Source organism: Mesoplodon densirostris, chromosome 4, assembly GCF_025265405.1.
Source record: "Mesoplodon densirostris isolate mMesDen1 chromosome 4, mMesDen1 primary haplotype, whole genome shotgun sequence".
NCBI classification, from domain to species: domain Eukaryota; kingdom Metazoa; phylum Chordata; class Mammalia; order Artiodactyla; family Ziphiidae; genus Mesoplodon; species Mesoplodon densirostris.
This window is the reverse complement of record NC_082664.1, coordinates 28275082-28298138: the sequence shown is the minus strand read 5'-3', so window position 1 is coordinate 28298138 and position 23057 is coordinate 28275082. Positions and strand designations below refer to the sequence as shown.

The window sequence follows — 23057 nt, the reverse complement described above, 5'->3', positions numbered from 1 at the left end:
ATAACCCACGATCCTTCATTTGAAGCTCTCTGGGCTCCTCTTGGAGGTCCTTTGGGCAATCACAGGGGAGTGAAATTGCTATTTTAATTATTTAACATTCAACAGATATTTTTGTGCGCTGAGCACGTGCCAAGCCTTATGGCAAGCGCTGGGAATGAATAGAATGGAGAGCAGAGCAGCCCGCCTTTGTCTTCATGGAGCTGCGATTTAGTCGGCGAGGCAGATAGTTTATCCCACAAACAGATTTGTAACTCCAAACTGCTTTCAGTTCTATAAAGGAAACATAACTGAACTATTTCTCTCCTTACCTTCATTGTTCACACAACCATTCTAAGAAATCTGCTTTCTTTTCTCTTCAGGAGCCTCCAAACAGGTGGCTTTGCCTGGGAGGGAGAGGTAAAGAACAACGCGTATAGCAAGGCTACAGGGGTGGTCCCGCAGCACAGGTGCCACTCCACAGCAGGCAGCTACCAACTCCATTTTTCCCTGCAACAACTTGAACACCAAAAACTTCAGTCCCGGCAGCTTCTGGACCAGAGTCGAGCCCGGCACCAGGTAATTCAAGATAAGGCTTTTCCATGTGCTAATATCTTCCTTCTGTTGGTTTAAAAAAAATTTTTTTTCTTTTTTTTTTCATGAGAAATGTGGGGATAGTTTCTCAAAAGTTTACCAATGCCACCATGGCTTGAATGGTTCATGGGGAATCTACCCACGGGGAAGAAATGTTCTGAATCCATACATTGGCTTTGTGGGAAAGTGATCTCGAACCAATTTTGACATTCTTTCTTTCATTTGAATGAATGTTCCTCCACAAAAATCTCTTTTGTAGTATTTACCCTTTCTGTTGCCTGATCTTAGTTCAGTAATTTCCCAAAGGGTCTAATTCCCAGATACCTAAAAGCTAGCATTTTAAAGATTTTTTTCTAAATGTACTACTTCCTTGCCTTCATTGACTTGGTCTATTTAAGCACACATTAATCCTTTATGGCCTCTGAAGATTTTCAAGGAATAAATAACTTTCAAGTTCTTATAGGAAATGGTCTTAATCTAGGTCGTTGGTCTTCTGGTTTAACAGTTTGTACATAGAACAATGTATACAAGAATGTAACAATAGACACAAAAATTCTTGTTGTAGTGGAACTTACACTCTAGTGAAATATTAATTCCCTACTCACTGTCTATAAAATGACAAACTCCTGAGTCTATGTGTAAGGGAATTATATAAGTATATTACACTAGCGAATCAGTATGGCCCCAATTACAGAGAAAGTATGACTTCACAAAAAAGTCAGGCTGTGAAGACTTAAATTTTTCCTGATGACTCAGGATTATCATTAGAATCATGTTCTACATGATTACCGTGTTCTACATGTTCTGCTGGGCTAAATCCATACTGATTCTGTGAGCTTCCCTGATATTTGGTTGTGAGAAGAAATAGCTTATATCAGCTTGATCTCTTGTCATTTGCTCTTATAAAAATGTAGTGTGCATTAGTGTGTGCAAAATTAATATTCACTCAAAGGCTAAGAGGTAATGTTCCCAAGTTTTTTTTTTTCTTCTAAATAAAAGTTATCATTATGCTCTCTCTTTTTATTTTTTTCAGTGTCATTCATCACTTAATCATCTTATCTGTGATAGTATAATCTGTATATTATATTAATTCATTGGAATTGAGAAATCATAAGTGCAGGCATTTGTTTAAGGGTTTTTTTTTTATTTGTTTGTTTGTTTGGCTGTGCCAGGTCTTAGTTGTGGCATGCTGGATTTTTGTTGCAGCATATGGGATCTTGTTCTAGGGATTGAATCCGGACCCCCTGTATTGGGAGCGTGGAGTCTTAATCACTGCACCACCACAGAAGTCCCCAGGCATTTGTGAAGTAGCTTTTTAGGTCATTTTTACTGGAGAAAAATCCAGACTTCTTATCTGTAAAGCATGGAATATAGCATCATCACACTGCCCTCTGCCATGTAGAAATTTCCGTATTTAAATAGTCTTTGGGATAGCAGAGGCATTTAGGCCAGTTTGCAAACAAAAAAAAAAATTTTTTTTTTTTGGCCATGCTGCATGGCTTGTGGGGATCTTAGTTCCCTGACCAGGGATCGGCAGTGAAAGCATGGAGTCTCAACCACTGGACTGCCAGGGAATTCCCAAGAGCTTTATTTGGGGTCTTAAGGATTCCAATTCAGGAGACAGATTTGGGTAATACCAAAAGATTATTCCAAGGAAGAGAAAAAAGTCAGGGGCTTACAAAGGCAAAAGCCACAAGGTTGTTCAAGAATTATGATTGATCCTGATGCACGAAGGGAAATATTTATCCTTAAAGGATAGGCAGTTATGAGTTATTTTAGGGTAAGGGTCCAATAAATAAATAGGCTATCACAAGTTATTTTAGAGTGTAAGGGTCCACTAAGTATCTTGAGTTTCTGGAACATTGGGTAGATGTTCTGGATTCCTATGTTAAGACAAGAAGTGGTCGACTTTCAAATTCCATCCCTGCTGAGATGTGCAAAATTCACACTTCTTCAATGGCTTCCTGGCTCCATTTTAGAGAGCCCTCTTAGCAATAACAACTCCATTTTCATTTTTCTTCCACAGTATGTCTTAGTTTTTTTTTCAATCTGTGTAAATTTCTTAAAACTTTTTAAACTTCTGAACCCCCTGCCATTCAGATTACTTAAGAATGCCAACTTAATCAGATGCTGGATAGTGGAAATATATATAGCCTTATTTCCCTTGTTTGAGTATAATCTGTGGCTCTAATGCATCTAGACAGTTGGTCCCTTTTAATGCTTCCATACCTTGAAATGGTGGATGATTAAAGAAAAAAATTAAAAAGGAGGTGATTTACAGAGCACTGAGGTTTTGAGGAAAGAGAGACAGTTTTGCTGATTTTCACTTTTAGAAACTGCTTCATTTATAAGTCCTTCTCATTCTTTTGATTAGCTTCCAACAAGTCACATTCCTTTGAAAATTCAGAGTACTGCTATTCTTGTGTGGATTTTTTTTTTTTACTGAGGATTATACTGATTGAGTTTCACTGAACTATGAAGTATATGGAAAATATGTTTTTTAGAATCTGTCAGAATGCCTGTTTTAGGGAGGAGTCAGCACTCCCAAGAAGGGAGTTATCTCGTGTCTTCTGGAGAGGGAACAGAAAATCTTTTATCATAATTTTATATATGTTTATAGCATCATTTTATTTTTTCCCCCATTCTTCTAATCCACAGTTGATTTAGGTCAAAATGAGTAAGCGTGAAGTTTGGGACTGTGGGGGAGAGTGAAAGAAACTAAATTCTATTAGCTTGAAGAGTTTATAACTAATAAAATAGCAAATAAGATAGTAAGTGTTCTAACATGAAGAATAGTACCTTAGAGCGCTTTATTTCAGAGGACATTAAGAAACACTCCACAGAAGGAGCAAAGCCCTATTAGATTTTTAAGCCTGTGTTTTTAGCTCACCTTGTGACTGTGCTAGACCTGACCCTTATAATTACAACCAAGTGATTGCTTGAAACATGGTTTGCCTTCTTAGGATGTCCTATATGTCTGTCCTGGGGTTAACCCCTTTAGATAGAGATGGTTTCTCTGATGAACTTCTTATGCTTTGGATTCAATTTTCTAAAGTGTAGGTAGCCATTGATATAACTAACAATTTGGTTAATTGCCTGTTTGAGAGCAGTGAGTAGAATTGAAATCTGATTTACCTAGTATCCATTCACAAGAGAGATGTGTTTATGGACCAGGACATTAAAAGGGGCCTTGTATTGTATTGTATTATATTATATTATATTATATTATATTATATTATATTATATCATATCATATCATACCATACATGGACAGACAGTGCCTTTCATAGTGATCTCCTAAAAATATTGTTGGAAAAATAATCATGCAGCCTTTCTTGCATTACATGCAGAGAAGTTCTCCATCCTTTCTGCACTTAGATAGCCAGCTTTTTTTTTATTAATTAATTAATTAATTATTTAGATAGCTTTTTGAAGGTATTAATTTCAAGGAGGAAAACTCTGATTCAGGATATGAGTTTGGAAATGGGCATCTCTAACCATTCATGCAGTGTAAGCTTTGATCCTCATTTCTGTCTAGCATTTCACTCATAAATCTAGGAATTTTCATGTACCGAATCATCCCTACAAAAGACTGGTCCTATAGCATGGACCTGAGAGAGGAAAGTCACCTGGAGCCATTGGTGGAGGCTTCCAGGGCCAGAGGTACAAGGAAATAGGTGTGATCCAGTCCATTTGATAGAGAGCATGATAAATAAAATAAGACAAAATTGAAACTATGAGCTTTTACACACTGATGGGTAAAACTAGCAATTAAAAAAAATCATTTTAAATCAGAGCAAGGGTCAGCAAGGTTTTTCTGTAAATGGCCGTATAGTAAATATTTTAGGCCTTGCAGGCTGTACATAGGGTCTGTGGTAACTACTCAGTTTTACCATGGTAGAATGAAAACAACCACAGACAATATGTAAATGAATGAGTGTGGCTGTTGTCCAATAAAACCTTATTTACAAAAAAGATGGCAGGCTGGATTTGGCCTGCAAGCCGAAGTTTGCAGGTCCTTGGCTTTGAGCAACAGAACCCCTTGGAGGGTCTCTTAAAACACCGGTTGCTTCCCTGACCCCATTTCTGATTCAGTACGTTTAGGATAGGCCTCAATTATTTCCAAGTTCCCAGATGATGCTAAGCCTTTCCTTCTGGGGCCCACACTTGGAGAACCATTAAGCTAGAGAGAAAGTGATTAGAACTGTCTCCTTTTATTTGTCTTCTGTCTTTTGAAAGGGAGGCTGGATTTGTTAAAATTTAGTGTTGCCCTTATAAAATTTCAGGCAATCTTTTTTTTTTATAGGAACTTTGTTTCCATCTTTTTCACTTCATCTACTACAGTTTCCTTATAAATAAGTTTTCCAAACTTGAAAACTTCCTGTTCATTCTTCTTATCAGGGTACATTCTGCTCAGCAGCCACTGCTCCCAGGATTCAAGTTTTATGATGGATGAGAGATAAGTAATGGGACAGATTCCTCCCTCTTTGTTTTAGTAAGAATAGCCAACTCTTAATAAGCACTTACTGTGGTCCAAGCACTATTCCAGGTGCCTTACATATATTAATTCATTTAAAATGAGTTCCAGGATAGTTGAGGAAATTGCAGGATCCTGGTATTCTAGGGGTGGTACAGTGACTGTGTGTGTTGATACATCTGAGTGTGTCTTCTCTCCGGTTTCCCTCATTGCTTCCCACTTCCTTCTCAGACTGGCTTCCTGCCCCTGAAGGAGAAGGATAAAAACGTTTTCTGTCAGCTGAGTGGGGGGACTTTCTTGGGCAGCAGTGACTGCTGGTGACATCAGCATGAGTAGCTCTCCCTGCTGGGGTCTGTGAGGAGGGCTACACCGGCTCTGAGGCCCGACTGACCTGATTCTAATTGCCAACACTGAGCTGATGTTATTCTTGGCCCAGGGCAGAGCGATTACTCAGTAGTTTCTGTTAAAGTGATCCTTTGTTAAACCTCTGCTCTCAACCCCCATCTCCTGCCCCCCCACTCTCTTCTCTACCTACTCCAGACTGAAAAAAAGCCCCAAAAGCAGAAAAATTAAGGATATTTTGATGGCCAAGGAAGAACTGCTGAAACTTCTTTTAACAACAGAGGGGGAGAGAGGGGATTTTAAGTACATCTTAATTGTTCACTGGTTTCCAAAGCCCTTCCATTTTTAGTAGACTTAATTTTCAACATCGTAAGGTAACTCAAGGTAGGAAAGAACCGTGCATCCTCAGTTTCTCTAATCCTTCCACTCTGTCTGTGCTTTACTTCCCCCATCCCAAGATGGCCAATTTCACCAGACTAACCTAGATTCGGTGAGGGGCAACAGAGACTAATGTCCCCAGACAAGCAGGGCAGGGGGGCAGCTCAGTGTCCACCTGAAGGGGCCTTTCAGTACAACAGCAACATCTTGAGGGCCAAGTGTAATGAGCTTTTTGCTAACGGCGTGTGTGTGTGTGTGTGTGTGTGTGTGTGTGTGTGTGTGTGTGTGTGTCAGCGTAGTCTCGCAGGTGTGGAAAGGATTCCCGTATAAACCCAGCCAAGTCTTGTTATTCTGCTCCTAAAAGTTCATTGCATGTGTCTAGAAAAATTCTGCCCCACCTGCAGCAGTGAATACTGTTTCTCCAGGCCTTCAGCTGCTGTGTGTTTGTGTTGTAGGGGAGGGGAAAGAAAGAGAAATTCAGCAGGCGCCGGGCTTTTCCAGGCAGCCAGCAATAACACGCTAGCCCCTCAGCGCGGCACAGGGAGAGCAGGCAAGCAGACTGGCTCTGCAGGGGGAGTCTTTTTACGTCTTTCCAACGAGAGTACCTGGGAAGAAGGTTGGCTGGGGTGGGGGGTGGGGGTGGGGGTGGGCACGACCTCAGGCGTAGCTCCTGGAGCAGGGTGACTTGTACTGCTGCTCTGTTTTTTTGTTTTCATTTGGTTTTGGGGTCTTTTGTTCAATTTTGTATTTCCTTATGACCTGTATCAGAAATTCATATAACACTTAGTTTATAGCTTGTTTATGATTTTCTTAGAACCATTTGATTTAGCAGATTTTGCCAAGCCAAACTCTTTTCTTCTTACCTAATGAAAAGACATTGAAAATACGTGAAATAATACACGTAAAACTACATTCAGCTCTTCAGAAATAGGCACTGTGGACAGGCTTTGCAGTCAGATAATCCTGTTTAAACCTGAGCCCATAACCTGCGGCAGGTTATCTGAACTTCCTTGAACCTCGGTTTCTTTATCTCTAATATGGTGATGATAATGTATATCTGTGGGTTTTCATGAGGATTCTATTCCTCAGGGTGTTACCATGTGCCAAGCACTGAACCTGGAGTGGTATTTGTGTTATCACAGTGAATCTTCACAGCTGCCCTCTTATTAGCCCCATTTTCCAGATATAAAAACAGAGCATCACTTATGTGACTTTCCCAGGCTCACAAAAGTAATAAATGGAAGAGCTGGTGTTTTTGAATCCAGGGGTGTCAGGCTCCAGCATTCTAGTTCTTGGCTATCATGCTCTATACTACCTCTCTGACAATATTCAGGCATTCAGTAACTAATAGTTATATGTATTATTACATACATTTTATTTTTATTTTTTATTATTTTTTAATTTATGTATTTATTTTATTTATTTCGTTTTGGCTGCGTTGGGTCTTCCTTGCTGCATGCGTGCTTTCTCTAGTTGCGGTGAGCAGGGGCTACTCTTCGTTGCGGTGCACGGGCTTCTCATTGCGGTGGCTTTTCTTGTTGCGGAGCATGGGCTCTAGGCACACGGGCTTCAGTAGCTGTGGCTTGCAGGCTCTAGAGCACAGGCTCAGTAATTGTGGTGCACGGGCTTTGTTGCTCCTCAGCACGTGGGAACTTCCCGGACCAGGGCTTGAACCCTTGTCCCCTGCATTGGCAGGCGGATTCTTAACCACTGCGCCACCAGGGAAGCCCTACATACATTTTAAATTGCAATTCATGCGTTGGACAAGTACATCAACAAGTACATATTGACACCTATAAAACTGTATTTGAAAAGTTAATCTCAGGTATCTTAACTGGTCTCCTACTAGACAGATACACTGTTGCAAAAGAAAAGGTTTACTAAACCTTTATCCCAGTTACCTCAAATTCTTAAAGAGATGTCTTAATAAGGTCTTCCAGGGCTTAAAACTCTTAGAAATGCCCATACTCTGCACTCCCTTGTGCTTTTATTATTTAGGAGCAGTGTCAGGGACCACTGAGTCTTGCAGAATCCTGAAATATATTCTAGAAGTTTGGAGATTCAGAGCATGTGTGTGGGTTGTTATTGATAACATAGGAATTATCTCTTCAATAATCACTTCATCCTTTCAACCCTGTTGTTGTCATTGGTCATACTGTTTTAATTTTGTTTCTATGATGGTGTTTTTGAGAATACTGTCAGGAAACACAACAGGTGTCTACCAATGTGAATACCACAGATTGACACTTTTGCATGATTAGTATTATGCTTGCTTTTTCAATACCATAGAGATCTGATTTTTTTTTTTTTAATTTACTTTTGGCTGCATCGGGTCTTAGTTGCAGAGTGCAGGCTTCTCTGTAGTCGTGGCGCACAGGCCCTAGAGCGCGTGGTCTCAGTAGTTGCGGCACGCGGGCCTAGTTGCACCGCGGCATGTGGGATCTTAGTTCCCCAACCAGGGATCAAAGCCTGCATCAGAAGGCAGATTCTTAACCACTGGACCACCAGGGAAGTCCCCAGAAATCTGATTCTTAATGCATTATTTCAATATAGACATCAGTTCATTATGCTGATTCCTTACTACTAGTAACAGAAGTCCCCTGGTTACCACCAGGGTGTTTTCTAAGCTATTGCTAGAGTAGTGTCTCTCTGGAATCTTGGAGGAAGGAAGGTGAAGGCAGTGAAATGGGTGTACAGTGAGTGCCTCTTGTATGCTAGATATAATATTATATCCATTCCACTGATGAGGCAACTGATGCTCAGAAAGTTTAAGTGACTTACACAAGGTTGCCCAGCTGGCTCATTGCAGTTGTAATAGCTAAGCCAGGTCAGAGGCTTCCAAAGCCCTATTCCACTCTACCTCCCTCCCCCTTGAGTAAGTGACTCTTCATTTTCTTCTTGTTTTATACATTTATCATCAGTCAGATAAGACATTCCAATTTTATTGTTGCTGCTGCTATACACCCATATACACACAAATATAAAAGAAAAGGTGAACACAATGAATCAAAATTCAGAACTCCACTTGTAGGTTTGTTAAGAGGCAACTCTTCACCTACCAGCTGCTTGGGATCGACCTTGTTTGTTGTATATCCTTAAAATGTGGTTTTGCTACAGCTGCCTGGTGGCCAGTTTCATTCCCTCCCCTCACTCTGTGACCTGTGGCTTTTTCCTGTTTGTCTGTGGTCATATGAGGGACTCACAGCAGTAACTTTGCGTGAGATGATGAAAGACCTCATGTTTAAATGTAAAGAACCCCACCCATCTGCAATGGATGCAGCCGCAGGAAAAAACTTAACAGGTATATATGACAGCAAAGTCTGTGTAAGATGAACAATAGGTCAATATGTGATATTCTGAGCCAAATAAAACAAACTAAACATTTGAAGACAAAGACAAGTTAGGTATTTATAAACTCTGAATTTAAAGTTGTAAAGAACTCAGAGATTGGCTTTTCTAATTATTTCATTTACTCATCAGACAATGTAAGACACAAACATTATTAGGAGAACAAGGGCCTTACTAAAACTACTAGTAAGTAAAAGATAAAAGAGACAATTGAAAATTAGGCTATGAGTTGTTTTTTTTTTTAACCAGTTGAACTCTCAATCTGGGGTCATTGCTGATCTTTTGAAGTTACTTTATTTATATATTATACACGCACAGACTCACACATGCATACACTTACACATTTTAGCTTTCAAAATAAGTAACAAAGATTTGCTTACACACAAATTTTTTTCAACCTTTTCTTCCTGGAGTAAAGTGAGTGAAATCTCTGTCTTTTAAATGCGTCTGGTGAAAATTGGACACATTGCTAAGTTTGCTTTAGATTTGCTTTGGAAGGGGGATTTGATTTCAGTGGATTTGCTTTAAAAAGGGAGTCAGCATAGCATAAATGAGGAAGGCAGTGTAGTACAGTAGGGCTGTGAAATCAGACTCCTCCGACGACTTGGATCTCACTTCCTACTTGGTAGCTTTGCCATCGTGGACAAATTACGGAACCTTTTTGTGCTCTGGTTGCTTCTTCTGTGTATGGAGGTGATGATGGGACCCACCTCAAATGATTGGGAACATGCTATAACATGTAAAGCACTTAGAGCAATGCTAACCATGATAAAAGCTCAATAAAAATTCATTTCTCTTATTATTATGTATTACTTTTTTTCCATTGTGGTAAAAAACACATAACATAAATTTACCCTCTTAACAATTTTTGTGAATTGTACAGTACTGTTAACTATATGCACATTGTTGTACAACAGATTACTAAAACTTTTACATCTTGCATGACTGAGTCTCTGTATGCATTGAACAGCTCCGTTTCCCCCTCCCCTCAGCCCCTGGTATCCACCACTCTACTTTGTGTTTCTATGAGTTTGATTGCTTTAGGTACCTCATATCAGTGGAATCATGTTGTATTTGTTTTTTAGTGACTGGTTTATTTCACTTAGCATAGTATCCTGAAGTTTCATCCATTGTAAGTTATGGCAGGATTTCTTTCTTTTTTAAGGCTGAATGATGTTCTATCACATGTATATACATTTTCTTTATCCATTCATCAGTTGATGGGCATTTAGATTGCTTCCAATCTTAGCTATTGCACATAATGCTTCAGTGAACATGAGTATGCAGACATCTCTTCTGTTATGTATTAATTTTAACCTTAAATATACATAGCATTATAATTTCAACTTGGGGTTTTAGTTAAACCCCCTGTGCCAGAAGCAGAAATTGGTTTACATGATATTCAAGAAAGTGGTTTAGGAGAAGTTCAAGGCTCGTAAAATATTAATTAGCTACACTTTTTAAACTAATATTTACTTGTTTGGACAGCTGAAAATTATAGCAAATTAATTTCACAATTGCTAGAGAGAGATGTGAGGAGAAAGAATGATTAATAGTACCATGGTAAAACGATTAAAAGAATATGTTTGTCCAAAGGCATAAATGTCTTATAAACATTAAAAAAAAGAGAAACAGCATTAGCATCAAATTATGAGCCAGCTTTTCATGGGACATGTAGTATTTCCTTATAATAATCAAGGAAAGGTAAGGGAATTATTCTCCCAAACATACTGACAGAAATGTATTTGGTACAGCCTTTACAGAGGGCAATTTGAGAATATGTATAAAAAAGACAAAGAAGAAGCAGCCTCCTGATCTAGCCCTTCTACTTCAAGGAAATTATTTTAAGGAAATGATCTGGCATATGTCAAAAGATATAAAAAAAACATGATGTTTATCACAACAGTATTCTTAAATAGCAAAGTAAACTGGTGACAGCCTTAGTGTGTGTGTGGTTTCAAAATGGAAGTATAAGATTTTAGGGGGCCTACTTTTTCCCACTTAAAAATGTTTTAGGAACTTATTTCCTTAACTGCAAATATAGATCTACTGTGTCAGTTTATAGTATTCTACTATTGGTGATTGGTTAAGTAAACTATGATAAACCATGATAGAAAATACACAGCCATTAAAAACAATCATCTAGATCTACCCTTATATATATGAAAAAATGCTCAAGATAGATATTTGAATGAAAAAAAAAGTCTCCAAAACATCAGATATCATATACCATTTTTTTAAGTCCATGGAAATGCAGGTATATACAAAGAAAATAAGTGACTATACACAGAAAAAAAGACTAAATGTTACCAGAGGTTATCTCTGAGAGTAGAATTCGAAATGACTTTTTTTTTTTTTTGCGGTACGCGGGCCTCTCACTGTTGTGGCCTCTCCCATTGCGGAACACAGGCTCCGGACGTGCAGGCTCAGCAGCCATGGCTCACGGGCCCAGCCGCTCCGCAGCATGTGGGATCTTCCTGGACTGGGGCGCGAACCCGTGTCCCCTGCATCGGCAGGCGGACTCTCAACCACTGCGCCACTAGGGAAGCCCTGAAATGACTTCTAAAACTGTTTTCCTTTTTCTAATGAACATGTTTCAAAAAAACAAAAAAAAAACCCTTGGCCTGCCAAATATTGCTGGGCATTGTGGGAAAAAGAAATAGAAAGCAAAGCAGAGTCTACAGTCATAGGAGTCTAAATTTGCCATCAGACTATGAGCCTCTACCAATGTATGACTATTAATCGGTTCTGTTGTTAGAATGGGGGGTGGGCCTGTAGTGAGGGAATGTCATCCATGTGATGTCTTAGGGCTAGTTTCACTGGGTTTTCTGATCATGGGCTGCAGCCCTGGCCTTAGCCAGCTGCCTCGTAGTTGGACTTCTTTGGTTGTAACACACACCTGGCCCAAGATCTGTTCAGGTGTCTCAATGCTATTGAAAACCCAACTCAGAGACACTGCTGGTATCTTTGGTTTGCGTACATGCAGGAGTCTGAGGCATGTAAGTATATTTGAATATCTGTTTTTAGTGGCCTGCATTGTTTCTCAGATGTTAGAAGGTACAGTTGATTTAGGGGCTGCCTGAAGCACAGTGTTTTCAGTTGGTTGGTGAATAATAGTTTCTTCTAAATTGTTCTGTCCAGGTACGCACCTGTATTCACATCCTTTAGAACAGGTGATTTGCACTAGTAAGAGCCTTCTTTCCTAGCTGCTATAGGAGAAGTAGCTTCTTAGTTTGTTTTAGAAGTGGAAGGGAATGCCAGAGGACTTCCAATCTCTTTGGCATCTCAGAGTTCTGTCTCAGGTGCTTGTGTCATCAGTCTCTCTCTGTATCAACGGGAGCATCTTCAGGGTTTCTGCCCCATCCCTGTCGAGGTCCTAGCATTGCCCAGGGCCTTGTTGCAGTACCGGAAGTTGTATTCTTTCTCTTGCTCGGCTTTCAATCTCGTTCCAGCTGACAAACATTGTAAATGGAAGACAGCCAAGAACTGCATGCAGGGTGGGACAAAGACCTTTTGGAAGCTTGCTTTTGCCAAAATAGAAACAGCTACCCTCACCCTCACCCTGGCCCCGAGCTTTTTACAGCATCGTATGGTTGCACAAAAGATGAAACATGTTCTTTGCATTGAACAGCTCTCGGCCTGGTGGTAGTAGGATGAGTGCTTAGCATCTTACCTGCTCAGGAAGATATACCATCCCAGAACTTGAGCTGCCGGAACTAGAAGTGGCTTTGTATGCTATGTAATGGGAACTTTATCCAAGTTACAATAAAAATCTCATATGGGGAGAATAATGCCCCAAATGTGTGCTCTTCTGATATCAGAGTAAAAGGGGTACAAAGAGACATTAGCCCCGCTCAAAGAGAGATTAACATTTACCTGCTTCATCCCCCTTAATTTTCAAAAAAATGAATTAGAGAGTTATTGATATTTCACTGCAGGGAGGCATCCAGCTCTACACCATCACCAAGAAGCCTGAGTAAAGGCTAAAAGGGGTGTTTCTCTGGAAGGAATTAACACACACACACACACACACACACACACACACACACCACACACCCAGAATTTAATCTCTGAACAGTGTTATCTTTCTAGTAAGAGAGCTCAGATCTTGCTTCCCTGTGACCTTCCAAGTTTCAGTCTGTGTTCTGCCCATCAGAAATTCCTCCTTCCCACCCACGAGTACCCTTCTGTTGTGGGAGAGGGAGGGCCTTTCCAGTCTTTTGTCGGTGGCCAAGCCAACGCTCAAACTGTGGTTTTCTCTGAGTCTCCCACACCCAATAAAGAAGCAAAGGGCTTGTATTTGTCGACCAGGTCTTATACAGCTGGTGCTTATACAGCTCTCACATTCCCAGGACATTGACTGATGTCGGTGCAGCCCCCATCCCTGGGTTAACCCACAAGTGCAGAGTGCCAACACTGTATGTCCAAACCTCACCTTTTTTAGAAATTATATGGAGAGAACTTTACATAATTCTTCTGCTTATTTTTGAATGAATATCAGGACAAAACAGTTCATACAGTCTGTCATTGGTAGAGTTGTAGGATTAGGGCCAATACAGGCTACGGGGTGTACCTGGGGAGGCTGATTTCTGCCAGTAGTCTAAAAACGTCTATTTATATGTCTGCCTTTAACATTAACCTGAGTACTTTCCTGGTTTGCTTCTTAATCAGATTTGATTAATCTCATTCCACTGAGTCTTGGCTTTGGTGAAACACCTGGGGACTTGTCTACATGACTGACTTTTGGGAATTTTGGATGGCATAGAATTGTAATAATTTCATTACCCATTCAGTATATGAGCATATGATCACCAAACAACAGATGAGAACCTGGAAGCTTTTTACTGTATTTGGAAAAAGTATCTGCTTTTTTGAGATGCAGCACATGTTACATTGAGGCTGAAACAAGCTTGACTGTTTTGTAGATTGAGAATTAGATCTCAGCTCAGTTAGGGTTCCACTTGGCTGCATGTAATAGGGCACCCCCCACACCCATGGCTTAAACAAGTTAGAGGTTTATTTTCTTTCCCCAGTATAATCAGAAATCTAGAGCTAGGTGCTCCTAAAGTCCGTGGTGCTATCAGGAACCCGTGCTCCTCCTGTCTTTCTCCTCTGCGGTCCATAACAAGTAACTTCCACCCTATGCCTGTCCACTTCTAGGTAGATATCCAGGTAGATATCCATGTTCTGGGTGGGGAGAAGAAGAGCAGTTAAGGGCAAAAGTTGTGCACCAGCCAACCCAGTCTGCCCCCTTTAAAGAGCTTTCCCAGAACCTGTACCCGGAAACTTCTGTTTACAACTCAGAACTAGGTCACATGGTTATCTCAAGGTACAGGAGAGATCGGGAAATGTAGTTTTTTAGTTGGGCACACATTATTATCCAAACAAAATCAGGGCAGTTTTACTGGGAAGAAAGGAAGAATTATTAGTACCCAAGCAAGTGAGTCTCCTAAGCAATAAATTCTTCTAATTTATTTTATTTTGTGTTCTGAGATAAAGACTGATCTTATTACTTATGGAACATTGGTGTCTAAGGTCCTGCCACAAAATTTGCATCTAGGAAGGTGAATTTATTTTTGTTTGGGATCTATAGAAGGGTTTACTTACATTTTGTGGCTGAGTGTAAGTTCAAACACATACCACACTAGGCACTATTCAAACTCCAGAGAATGGTCCTATTACAAGATTACATCTCTATGTAAACACAAACTTGCCTATTTTCTTGTATAGGAATTTAACTGTTACTTAAAAAAAATCAATAGTTTGTATAATGTGAGGGGTTTTTTTTCCATTCATGTTGTAAATGCTTATTAAGCACCTTTTATGCACAAGGCATTCTACTAGGCACTGTTAGTGAAACAAAAATTAATCAGATATAAATCCAGGCATTTCCAGTATGAATTGTCCAGAAGCAGAAAAAAGTACATATATAAGTGCCTGTGATACAAGGTAGAATGTGCTAAATGTGATAAGACACATACAAATACGTTTTTATAAGCATTTAGAAGAGGGAAAGATCATTTCTGCCAAAGAGAATTGAGTAAATATGATCTGGGGAACCTACACATATGTTTTCATTTTAAGAGTTTGTTTTTGCAGCTAGTGAGCATCATTATAAGACTAGAAAACTATGCTGAAAAACGTAGAACCAACTACCATTCACAAGTCATTACAGATAAGCAGACTTACATATCAGCCTGTCCTTTGATTCCTCAGTAAAGGCAGTAGTTTGGGAAGGAAGGGAGCATTTCAGTTTCTACTGTGTGCCTGGCACTTTGATTTATTTCAAGAAACCTTTACTGAGTGCCTGGGCTACATTTACTTATGTGATCTTCATTTAATCCCCAACAATCCAGCCAAGTGATTATAATTGTTTTATGAGGAAGCTAAAGCTCAGAGAGGTTAAGTAACTTGAAAAGGTCACCCAGTTTATAAGTGACAGAGCCTACATTTGAGCCCAAGCACATTTGATTGCAGAGTCATGCTCCTTTCCACTTACCTGAGTGTCTACTTTTCGCTGATGACCTAATCTGGTTTTGTAGCCATAGTAAGTGTTGAACAGTCACTTCCTTCTTCAACCCAGTCTAATGGCAAGCCCTAGAACCAGCTGCTTGAAACTTGGGCTTCATTTGGATACTTTGATTTGTACTCAGAAAGTTAATCTGTTACCTGCTCAAATCTTATTAGAACTTGACTTCCTTTTGACTTTTCAATAATTTATTTTCGTAATAAAATAACTACATATAGATGGTACAAAATTCAAAAAGGTACAAATGATATATAGTAAAAAATTAGTTTCCCTCTCCCCCTGACCCCTAGCTAACAGTTCTTTTCCATGGAGGATGCCAGTTTTTTTTAAGAGCCTTTCAAAATTGTTCTGTGCAGATACCAACATTGTATATATGTTTGTGTGTGTGTATTGGTATATAAATGTATGTTTGTATGTATCCTTTTTTCTTTTTTACTCAAGTAGAAGCTTACTATACTCACTGTTCTGACCTTGCTCTTTTTATTCATCTTTTGATTTGTATTTAGATGTCCCAGTTAGATTTTTTAACAAAAGAAAAACTCAATGAATTTGAAATACGGTTAAGTTGTCACCAAGGCAACATGTATTGAATACATGTTCTTACTGATGGCAGTTCTGTCATAGCCTGGAAAATCTAACTCAATAAAGAATGTTTTTATTTCCAAGAGCATTTCACTAACAGTGGTTTTCCTCCTCTACTACTCATCCAGTGAACGTGTTTATGGATGGTCAACATAGGACTCTTCAGCCCCCATTCTGAGTTCTGGTCTCCTCCCCACCCTGAATGAGGCATCTTTCAAGCACTCTTCAGTCTAAGCTCACTTATTGGGAGGCAGTGGTGAAAATAGAAGCCTAGCTTAGCCCTCTCCTGCCTCCCTCCTTCTTCCCAATTGAATTTCTCCCACAGATTTTGAGGCCCTCAGATATGGAAACAGTGCTTGAAAGGAGTGGGTTTGTTTTTGAGCCAGTCCCCACAAGCTGGCCTCTGCTGCACCCCTTGGTTTCTGCAGATCGCCCAACCCCTTGCCTCCCCCACTCCCATGTACACCCCCGTGTACACACTCTGCAGCCCCGGGCTCCTGGCTTTGCCCCTGGGCTCAGGTCTTCCTCAGCTCCCCTTCTGTGGTCAGAGACAGAGGCAAGCGAACAGCTCTTCAGTTCCCTCTCGGGTGGTTTCCAGAGACGGGGAACATCTCAGTCCAGTTGGTCTGTGTGAAAAAGCCCTGATCCTCCACCTCTGAAATCACTTTGCTCTTTGTCAAGCCTCTCAGCCAAACACATTCCCTCCATACAAGACCCCCTGATCCCCCCCTCATATCTTCCCAGCCCAGAACCCTTGGACACATTTTCCTGAAATGGGACATTCCAAGGCATGAGTATAGAAGGGTTGGTTAACATTTATTTACTAAAGCTACCCAGTTCATCTTTTATATCTTAAAAAATAAGTTTACCTGGTGAAGTTTACCTAAAAGGTGAATGTAAGAGCATCTGAACTTATTCCTTTAGGCCTTGCCATGAGGAAATGACATTTCTCCCATGCCTCTTAAAATATCGTGCCTACAAATAGATATCAATTGCCAGAAATCCTTTTAATAAAAAGTCCTATGTATTTTGTCAATTATATTATTTTCCTCCTAATATTATTTTACATTTAAAGCTTTTATGAAGCATGCATATTGAAAGCAGTGTTAACACAATTGAAGAATCAGTAACAAAATTTGGGACACAAAAAAACTATTTCTAATGGGGTGAATAGGTTGTAAGAGTTTTTTTAAGCCTCTCCCTGAGGAAGTGTACAATTAAATACATCCTTACTGCAGGTACATGTTGGTGTTTGTGACATCCAGATGGTTTTTAGGTCATCATTTAATAGCTGTAGGCTTACCCTCTGAGCGAAAATACCCTTGTTTTGCTCTTGTATTTGTATATGGTAACTACTATTCATGTAGTAATTTTACTTTGAAAGTGTTTTCAAGTGTAGCTTTATGTTAATCTTCGGGTCATCAAGGTGTTACTACGCCACACTGGCTCCTTCCCTTTCCTCCAAGGTGCGAACCTTCTAGAGGAGTTCAGAGTTCCGTGAGTGGGTTGGAATGGAGTCAGGCTTCAAGTCACTTTTGTTCTGTGCTGTATTTCTAGTACTCGATACCCAGCAAGAGGCATTCATTAAATACTTGTTGACTTTAACAATGAAGGGCTACTAAGACTGAGAGAGACCAAATGCTTCTCTAATTCACGCATATGGACAATACACAGTACCCAGCCGCCCTGAGTCCTACTCCAGTGTACTTTCAGCAAGATAATCTCAACTCTCTGCTAAAAGAGATTTTCCTTCCCTGAACCTAAACCTGCATTGGCTTTATTGGAGGAGAAGTTTTTCCTTAAAAATTACTTAATTTTAATGGTTTCCCATTTCCTTTTGTCCCACCTCAGGACTGCAAACCAGTTACTGACTTACAGCAAACTAATTTGTGAAGGGCATCTCCATCTTTCATTTTTTTCTTTTTCTCGTAGGTGATCTTTGGCAACCAGACACTACCTAACTCCAATTTATGGACAATAAATAACGGTGCAGCTTGCAGAATTTCAAGCGCCACAGCTAGTGGCCAGAAGCCAACCACTCTGCCACAAAAAGTGGTGCCAGCTCCAAGTGCTTCCTCCTCCCTGGTCCCCAAACCCCCATCCACTCACAAACAAGTCCTCAGAAAGGCAGCATCCCAGAGGGCTTCCAAGTAAGTTTTCAGTAATCTTCTGTTCAGTCTCTTCTGAGTTGTATCAATTCTATGCTAATGGTACTCTCTGTTTCTGGAGGCTCAAGACAGTTTGTGCTGAAATGTTGAAAAGAACACCTGATGGGGAATAAAGACTAACTGGTTCTCAGCCCTGGCTACAAATTAGAATCACCTGGGGAGCTATTGCAACATGGCCAATGTCAAGGCTGTACCCTGTGGGAGGGGCAGACACTGCTCTTTTATGTTCCCCAGTGGTTGTGATGAGTGCTGCCACTGGCAGGGTTCAGGGTCATTGCTAACTAACTCTTCGGGCCTCTAGCAGGAGCCTCAGTCAGACAGTGCACTGGGTAACAGTGCTGAGCTGTGGGCTTGGAGGGAGGAAATGAAAACTTCCTCCCGGATGTGTTCTTCTTTTGGCCATTCTACAGAGTTAGATCTTTTCATATATATTTCAGATAAAATGCAATACTCTTCCCTCACCCCCACCCTTGTTTGTTCATTTTTAGGCATTTGAAAGGGAAGACATAGGATTGGGATTTCATTAGAGGGATTAACTTCATTGACATTAGTCATCAGGCTCTGTGTAGCAACAATGTTTCTAATACCTTTTGTCATCTACCTATTTTACCTCAGAAAAGACATTTCCGTACCTGAATCACGTTTTTTTTTTGGGGGGGTTTTTTATTTTGCGGTATGCGGGTCTCTCACTGTTGTGGCCTCTCCTGTTGTTGAGCACAGGCTCCGGACGTGCAGGCCCAGCGGCCATGGCTCACGGGCCCAGCCGCTCCGCGGCATGTGGGATCCTCCCGGACCGGGGCACAAACCCGTGTTCCCCGCATCGGCAGGCAGACTCTCAACCACTGCGCCACCAGGGAAGCCCCTGAATCACGTTTTTTAGGTCACATCCTTCACTGTACCTCCAGCCATCTTCCCTAGTAAACCAGAAATGGACTGGTAAAAGGAGTGTTGGTTCTAACAGCCTCTCTCCATTTAAAATTGGAGAACTTACCAAAGATGTCTGGAAGAGGCAGGCATTCCCTGATGGATAAATGCCTAGAGGAGGTTTGTGTATTTCTCTTGTTCTCATTGAGGCTCCCCATTCATTTGTCTTTCACAAAATCAATTTTAGTTGTAAGAAGGAATCCTAGGGCATAGAAAAAGCAGTTAGTGTTTTTCCCCCCTTGGATAATGAATCAAATTCTGGATTTGGATTGAAAACAATCCCTCGTGGTGGTTTTAATTGTATTGCTGCCATTATTCATTTATCCAACAAACGTTTATTCAGTGCCTACCAAGTGCCAAGCACTGTTCTAAGAATAACAGGCATCGTAATGACTTTATAGAACTATGTGGAGCAGTAGGAGAGGGCAGGGGGAAGGCTGCAGTTCGTGGTTGAGAGCCAATAGAACGATCAGAAGGGTGTATGGTCCCTCACCCTAAAAAGAATAGCCTTGAATCCTTAAGGGTGCAGCCTCTGGAGCCAGCCTGCCTGTGTCCCATCCCACCCACCCACCCCTACACACACACACACACACACACAGACACACACACACACTTTATTAACGTGAGATCTTCGACAAGTTACAAATTACTTAAACTCTTGACTTCAGTTTCCTTATTTGTGAAGTGGGGATAACAAAGTGTATTTGCTTCATAGGACAGTTGATCAATATTAGCAGACTTAATATCTGTAAAGTACATAGCACAAGACCTAGCACATTTAAGAACTCAGTAAGCCTTAGTAACCATTATAAGCATTCCAAAACCACACTTTCATTCCCAGGTTTGAGAAGCCCACGGTTAGGTGGGAATATCAGTGAGTTGGATAGGAATGTTGAATTTGCCAGTGTGCTCCTCGTTTGCGGCTTTTCCAGTTATTGCTGAGACGGCCCGTGGTGCCCCTGTGGCTAGTCTGCTGGTGGAGAGGGGGGCTCCGTCAGCAGGCAGCAGGGCTGGACATCCGAGGACCCCACTCACTGCCCTGAACTCACTGCTGGCAGAAGAGCACTTCAGGCTTCTGAGATGGAATTGCAGCTCTATGGACAAACTTTGCTTTGCTGCATTTTTGTGGTTTCTTCTCTCTGACGGGCAGGAGTGTGGGAAAACCGGAAGCAGCTCAGCACCAAAAAAGCACAGAAGAGGGGGGGAAAGCAAGATTTCTTCAGAATTTAAGAAATATAATCCAAGTATCAAAAGGCATGCTATGAGGCGTTGTTCCAGGAAATAGTTTCCAATTTGCCTTTAAAACTCTAGCACAAGTCTCTGAAGCTAAGTAAGTTAGCACTAATGGAGACCTGAACATCCTTTCCCTTATATGTAAACTGTAGTGCCGTGAGGCCCCTGCTGTTTCCAATATGCTTCCGACTCTTAGGAAAAAGAATAGCATTGTTCTTCTCTGAACTGACTCCATGAAAAGTTCCCCCTAGGAAGTATCCAGATAAAGTTTTTTTAAATAATCTTTTTATTTAAGACTTATTTTAGATTTACAGAAAAGCTGTCAAGATAGTACACAAAAAGATAAATAAACCGAGATTTCCCCACGGTTAACATCCTATACTGCCATGGTACATTTGAAGACTGTGCCATACTAAGAAACTGTCATCGCTACATTACTATGAACTAAACTCCATACTTTATTTGGATTGATGAAGTTATTTTTAATCTAGAGAAACCTTTCATGGCTCCCGAAATCAGGATCCTGAGTATCAGTCGATACACTATTCTTATTGTTCTGAAGTAATTCTTGTTCCTAGTAGCAAGCATAGTAAGTTACTTAACATCTGTGTGACTCAGTTTCCTATTTAAAATAGGGATAATAATAGTACCTGCCTCATGGGGTTTTTAAGAGAAATAAATGAATTAATGAATGTCAAGCACAAATACAGTGCCTGGTACATAATAAATGCTAAATAAGTGTTAGGTATTATGGTTAATACTAAGTTGGCACATCAAGAAATTTTCACGTAATTTTTTACTTTCTTCCTGCAAGATGTGTTGCTTCATTTGCTTGGAGCTTATTGCGGCCTTTATTCGGGCTCAGTTCAGATTAATCAGGAACCCTCAGTTATGACTGGACGGAGATACAGAGTCACACTCAGGAATGCCATAGTTGTCCCAAGAGACACAGCTAATGAGAAGTTGTAATGAGCTTTTGACCGTGCCAAGCCCTGTGTTTTTGGGTTGAACTTCAGGCTTCTCCTAGCACAGCAGTTGGCACTGGACAAATATAGAAACAATTTCCAAGAGCATCAAAGTTTCCACATCCTAGAGGGTTGAATCTAGAGAACAATGGAACATAAAAGATGGAATGTCGTTTGGATTTTGGTGCAAAGGGAATTGAGAATCAGAACAATGGGGTCCTGTTTCTTTATGATAGTAGTCAAGTCACTTTTCCTCTAAAGGTTTCAGCTTCCCATCTGTAAAACAAAACCCACTGTCCCCACTGAATCATTAACCAAAATAACCTGTTTTCAGTCTGTTCTGTTGAAAGCTTTTTTATGAACACGTTTGTTTTTTAATTTTGATGTTTTACAGCCATTTTCCTCATCCTTTCTTGGCCCAACAGTTCTTTGTTATAGTTCTCAAATTCATATATTTATATTTCCTTTAGCTAAATCTCACTTGTCAATTCTGTGAAGAGAGTGATTTAGAAATTTTTTTTACCTTTTCCATGGTGCCAATACCCTTTTTTGATTTTCCTCTTTAATGTTTGTAACACTTCATAATTTAGTACCAACTTCAGATCCTCCTTTCAAAACTATTTGTGGTATTTCTTCCAAGCAGTCAGCTGAACTAGGAAGGATGACAGCCTGTGAACAACTGCATGCATATGAGCTGTTCCTTCCTTGTAAAAGACCTTTGTTTTTTTCAGAACCAGCATCACACTCTCCAGGAAATATGGAGAGAGAAACCTGAGATGATTAAAGTTTGCCAGGGAGGTGGGCAAAACTCATAGACTCGAGATGAATGTGGAAGGACTGGGTCAAAGCTGTTTACCTTGGGACTTCTCTGAAGAAAGAAAACTGTATGAGAAACACCAGACTTAACACATTTTTGACCGGAGACGTATTACGGCCACAGGCATTAGTTTCTGCAAAAATCCCCCAGTCAATAATGTATTAACTAAAGGACTTTTCTTTAAATAGCTAGGGTTACCTTTCCTTGCCAGGTTTTAGGATATCCTGCCTCAGGGTGACCTCAGTAGAAATTGAAGTCAACTGCCGTTCTGTGTCAGCACCCAGGACAGTGGTGTTTGCTAAAGGCTGCTAGGGAGTAGGAAGGAGGAAAGCAATCGAGAGCCCGGGAGCATGTTAAACCAAATACCAGTTAATGTGACTGAAACATTTGGTGATGTCAGCAGTATGATGGAGGTGCTCAGAGGTTAATGTCAGAAAAATATACAAATAAGGATCAGGAAAAAAATATGCTATATCTTTTTAACATATGAGTCATTAACAGGAGGCAAAGTGATCAGGAGTTACAATGGTCCAAAAGTAGAGTCTTGATGTGAGCACTGAAGATGTCATATTATAGGTTAACCATCTTCTCTCAGCCTTTCAGCCCTTTATTATATGTAGTTTCAAGAAATATAATTGAATCTGTAGCATATCCATCCTTAAATATAAGATTTCTAAATTGTGCATTTCCCAAATATATAATCATAGACTTTCAGTGCTGTAAG

The 23057-nt window shown here is 40.3% G+C and overlaps 1 protein-coding gene across 1 annotated transcript in view; it reads left to right on the top strand.

Moving 5' to 3' along the window:
* Positions 1–23057, top strand: part of TTLL5 (tubulin tyrosine ligase like 5) — a 312098-nt gene that overhangs the window by 210355 nt on the left and 78686 nt on the right. Inside the window, exons 31-32 of the mRNA XM_060095798.1 lie at positions 360–555; positions 18159–18376. Coding sequence (XP_059951781.1) covers positions 360–555; positions 18159–18376 — 414 coding nt within the window. The remainder of the gene's footprint in view (positions 1–359; positions 556–18158; positions 18377–23057) is intronic.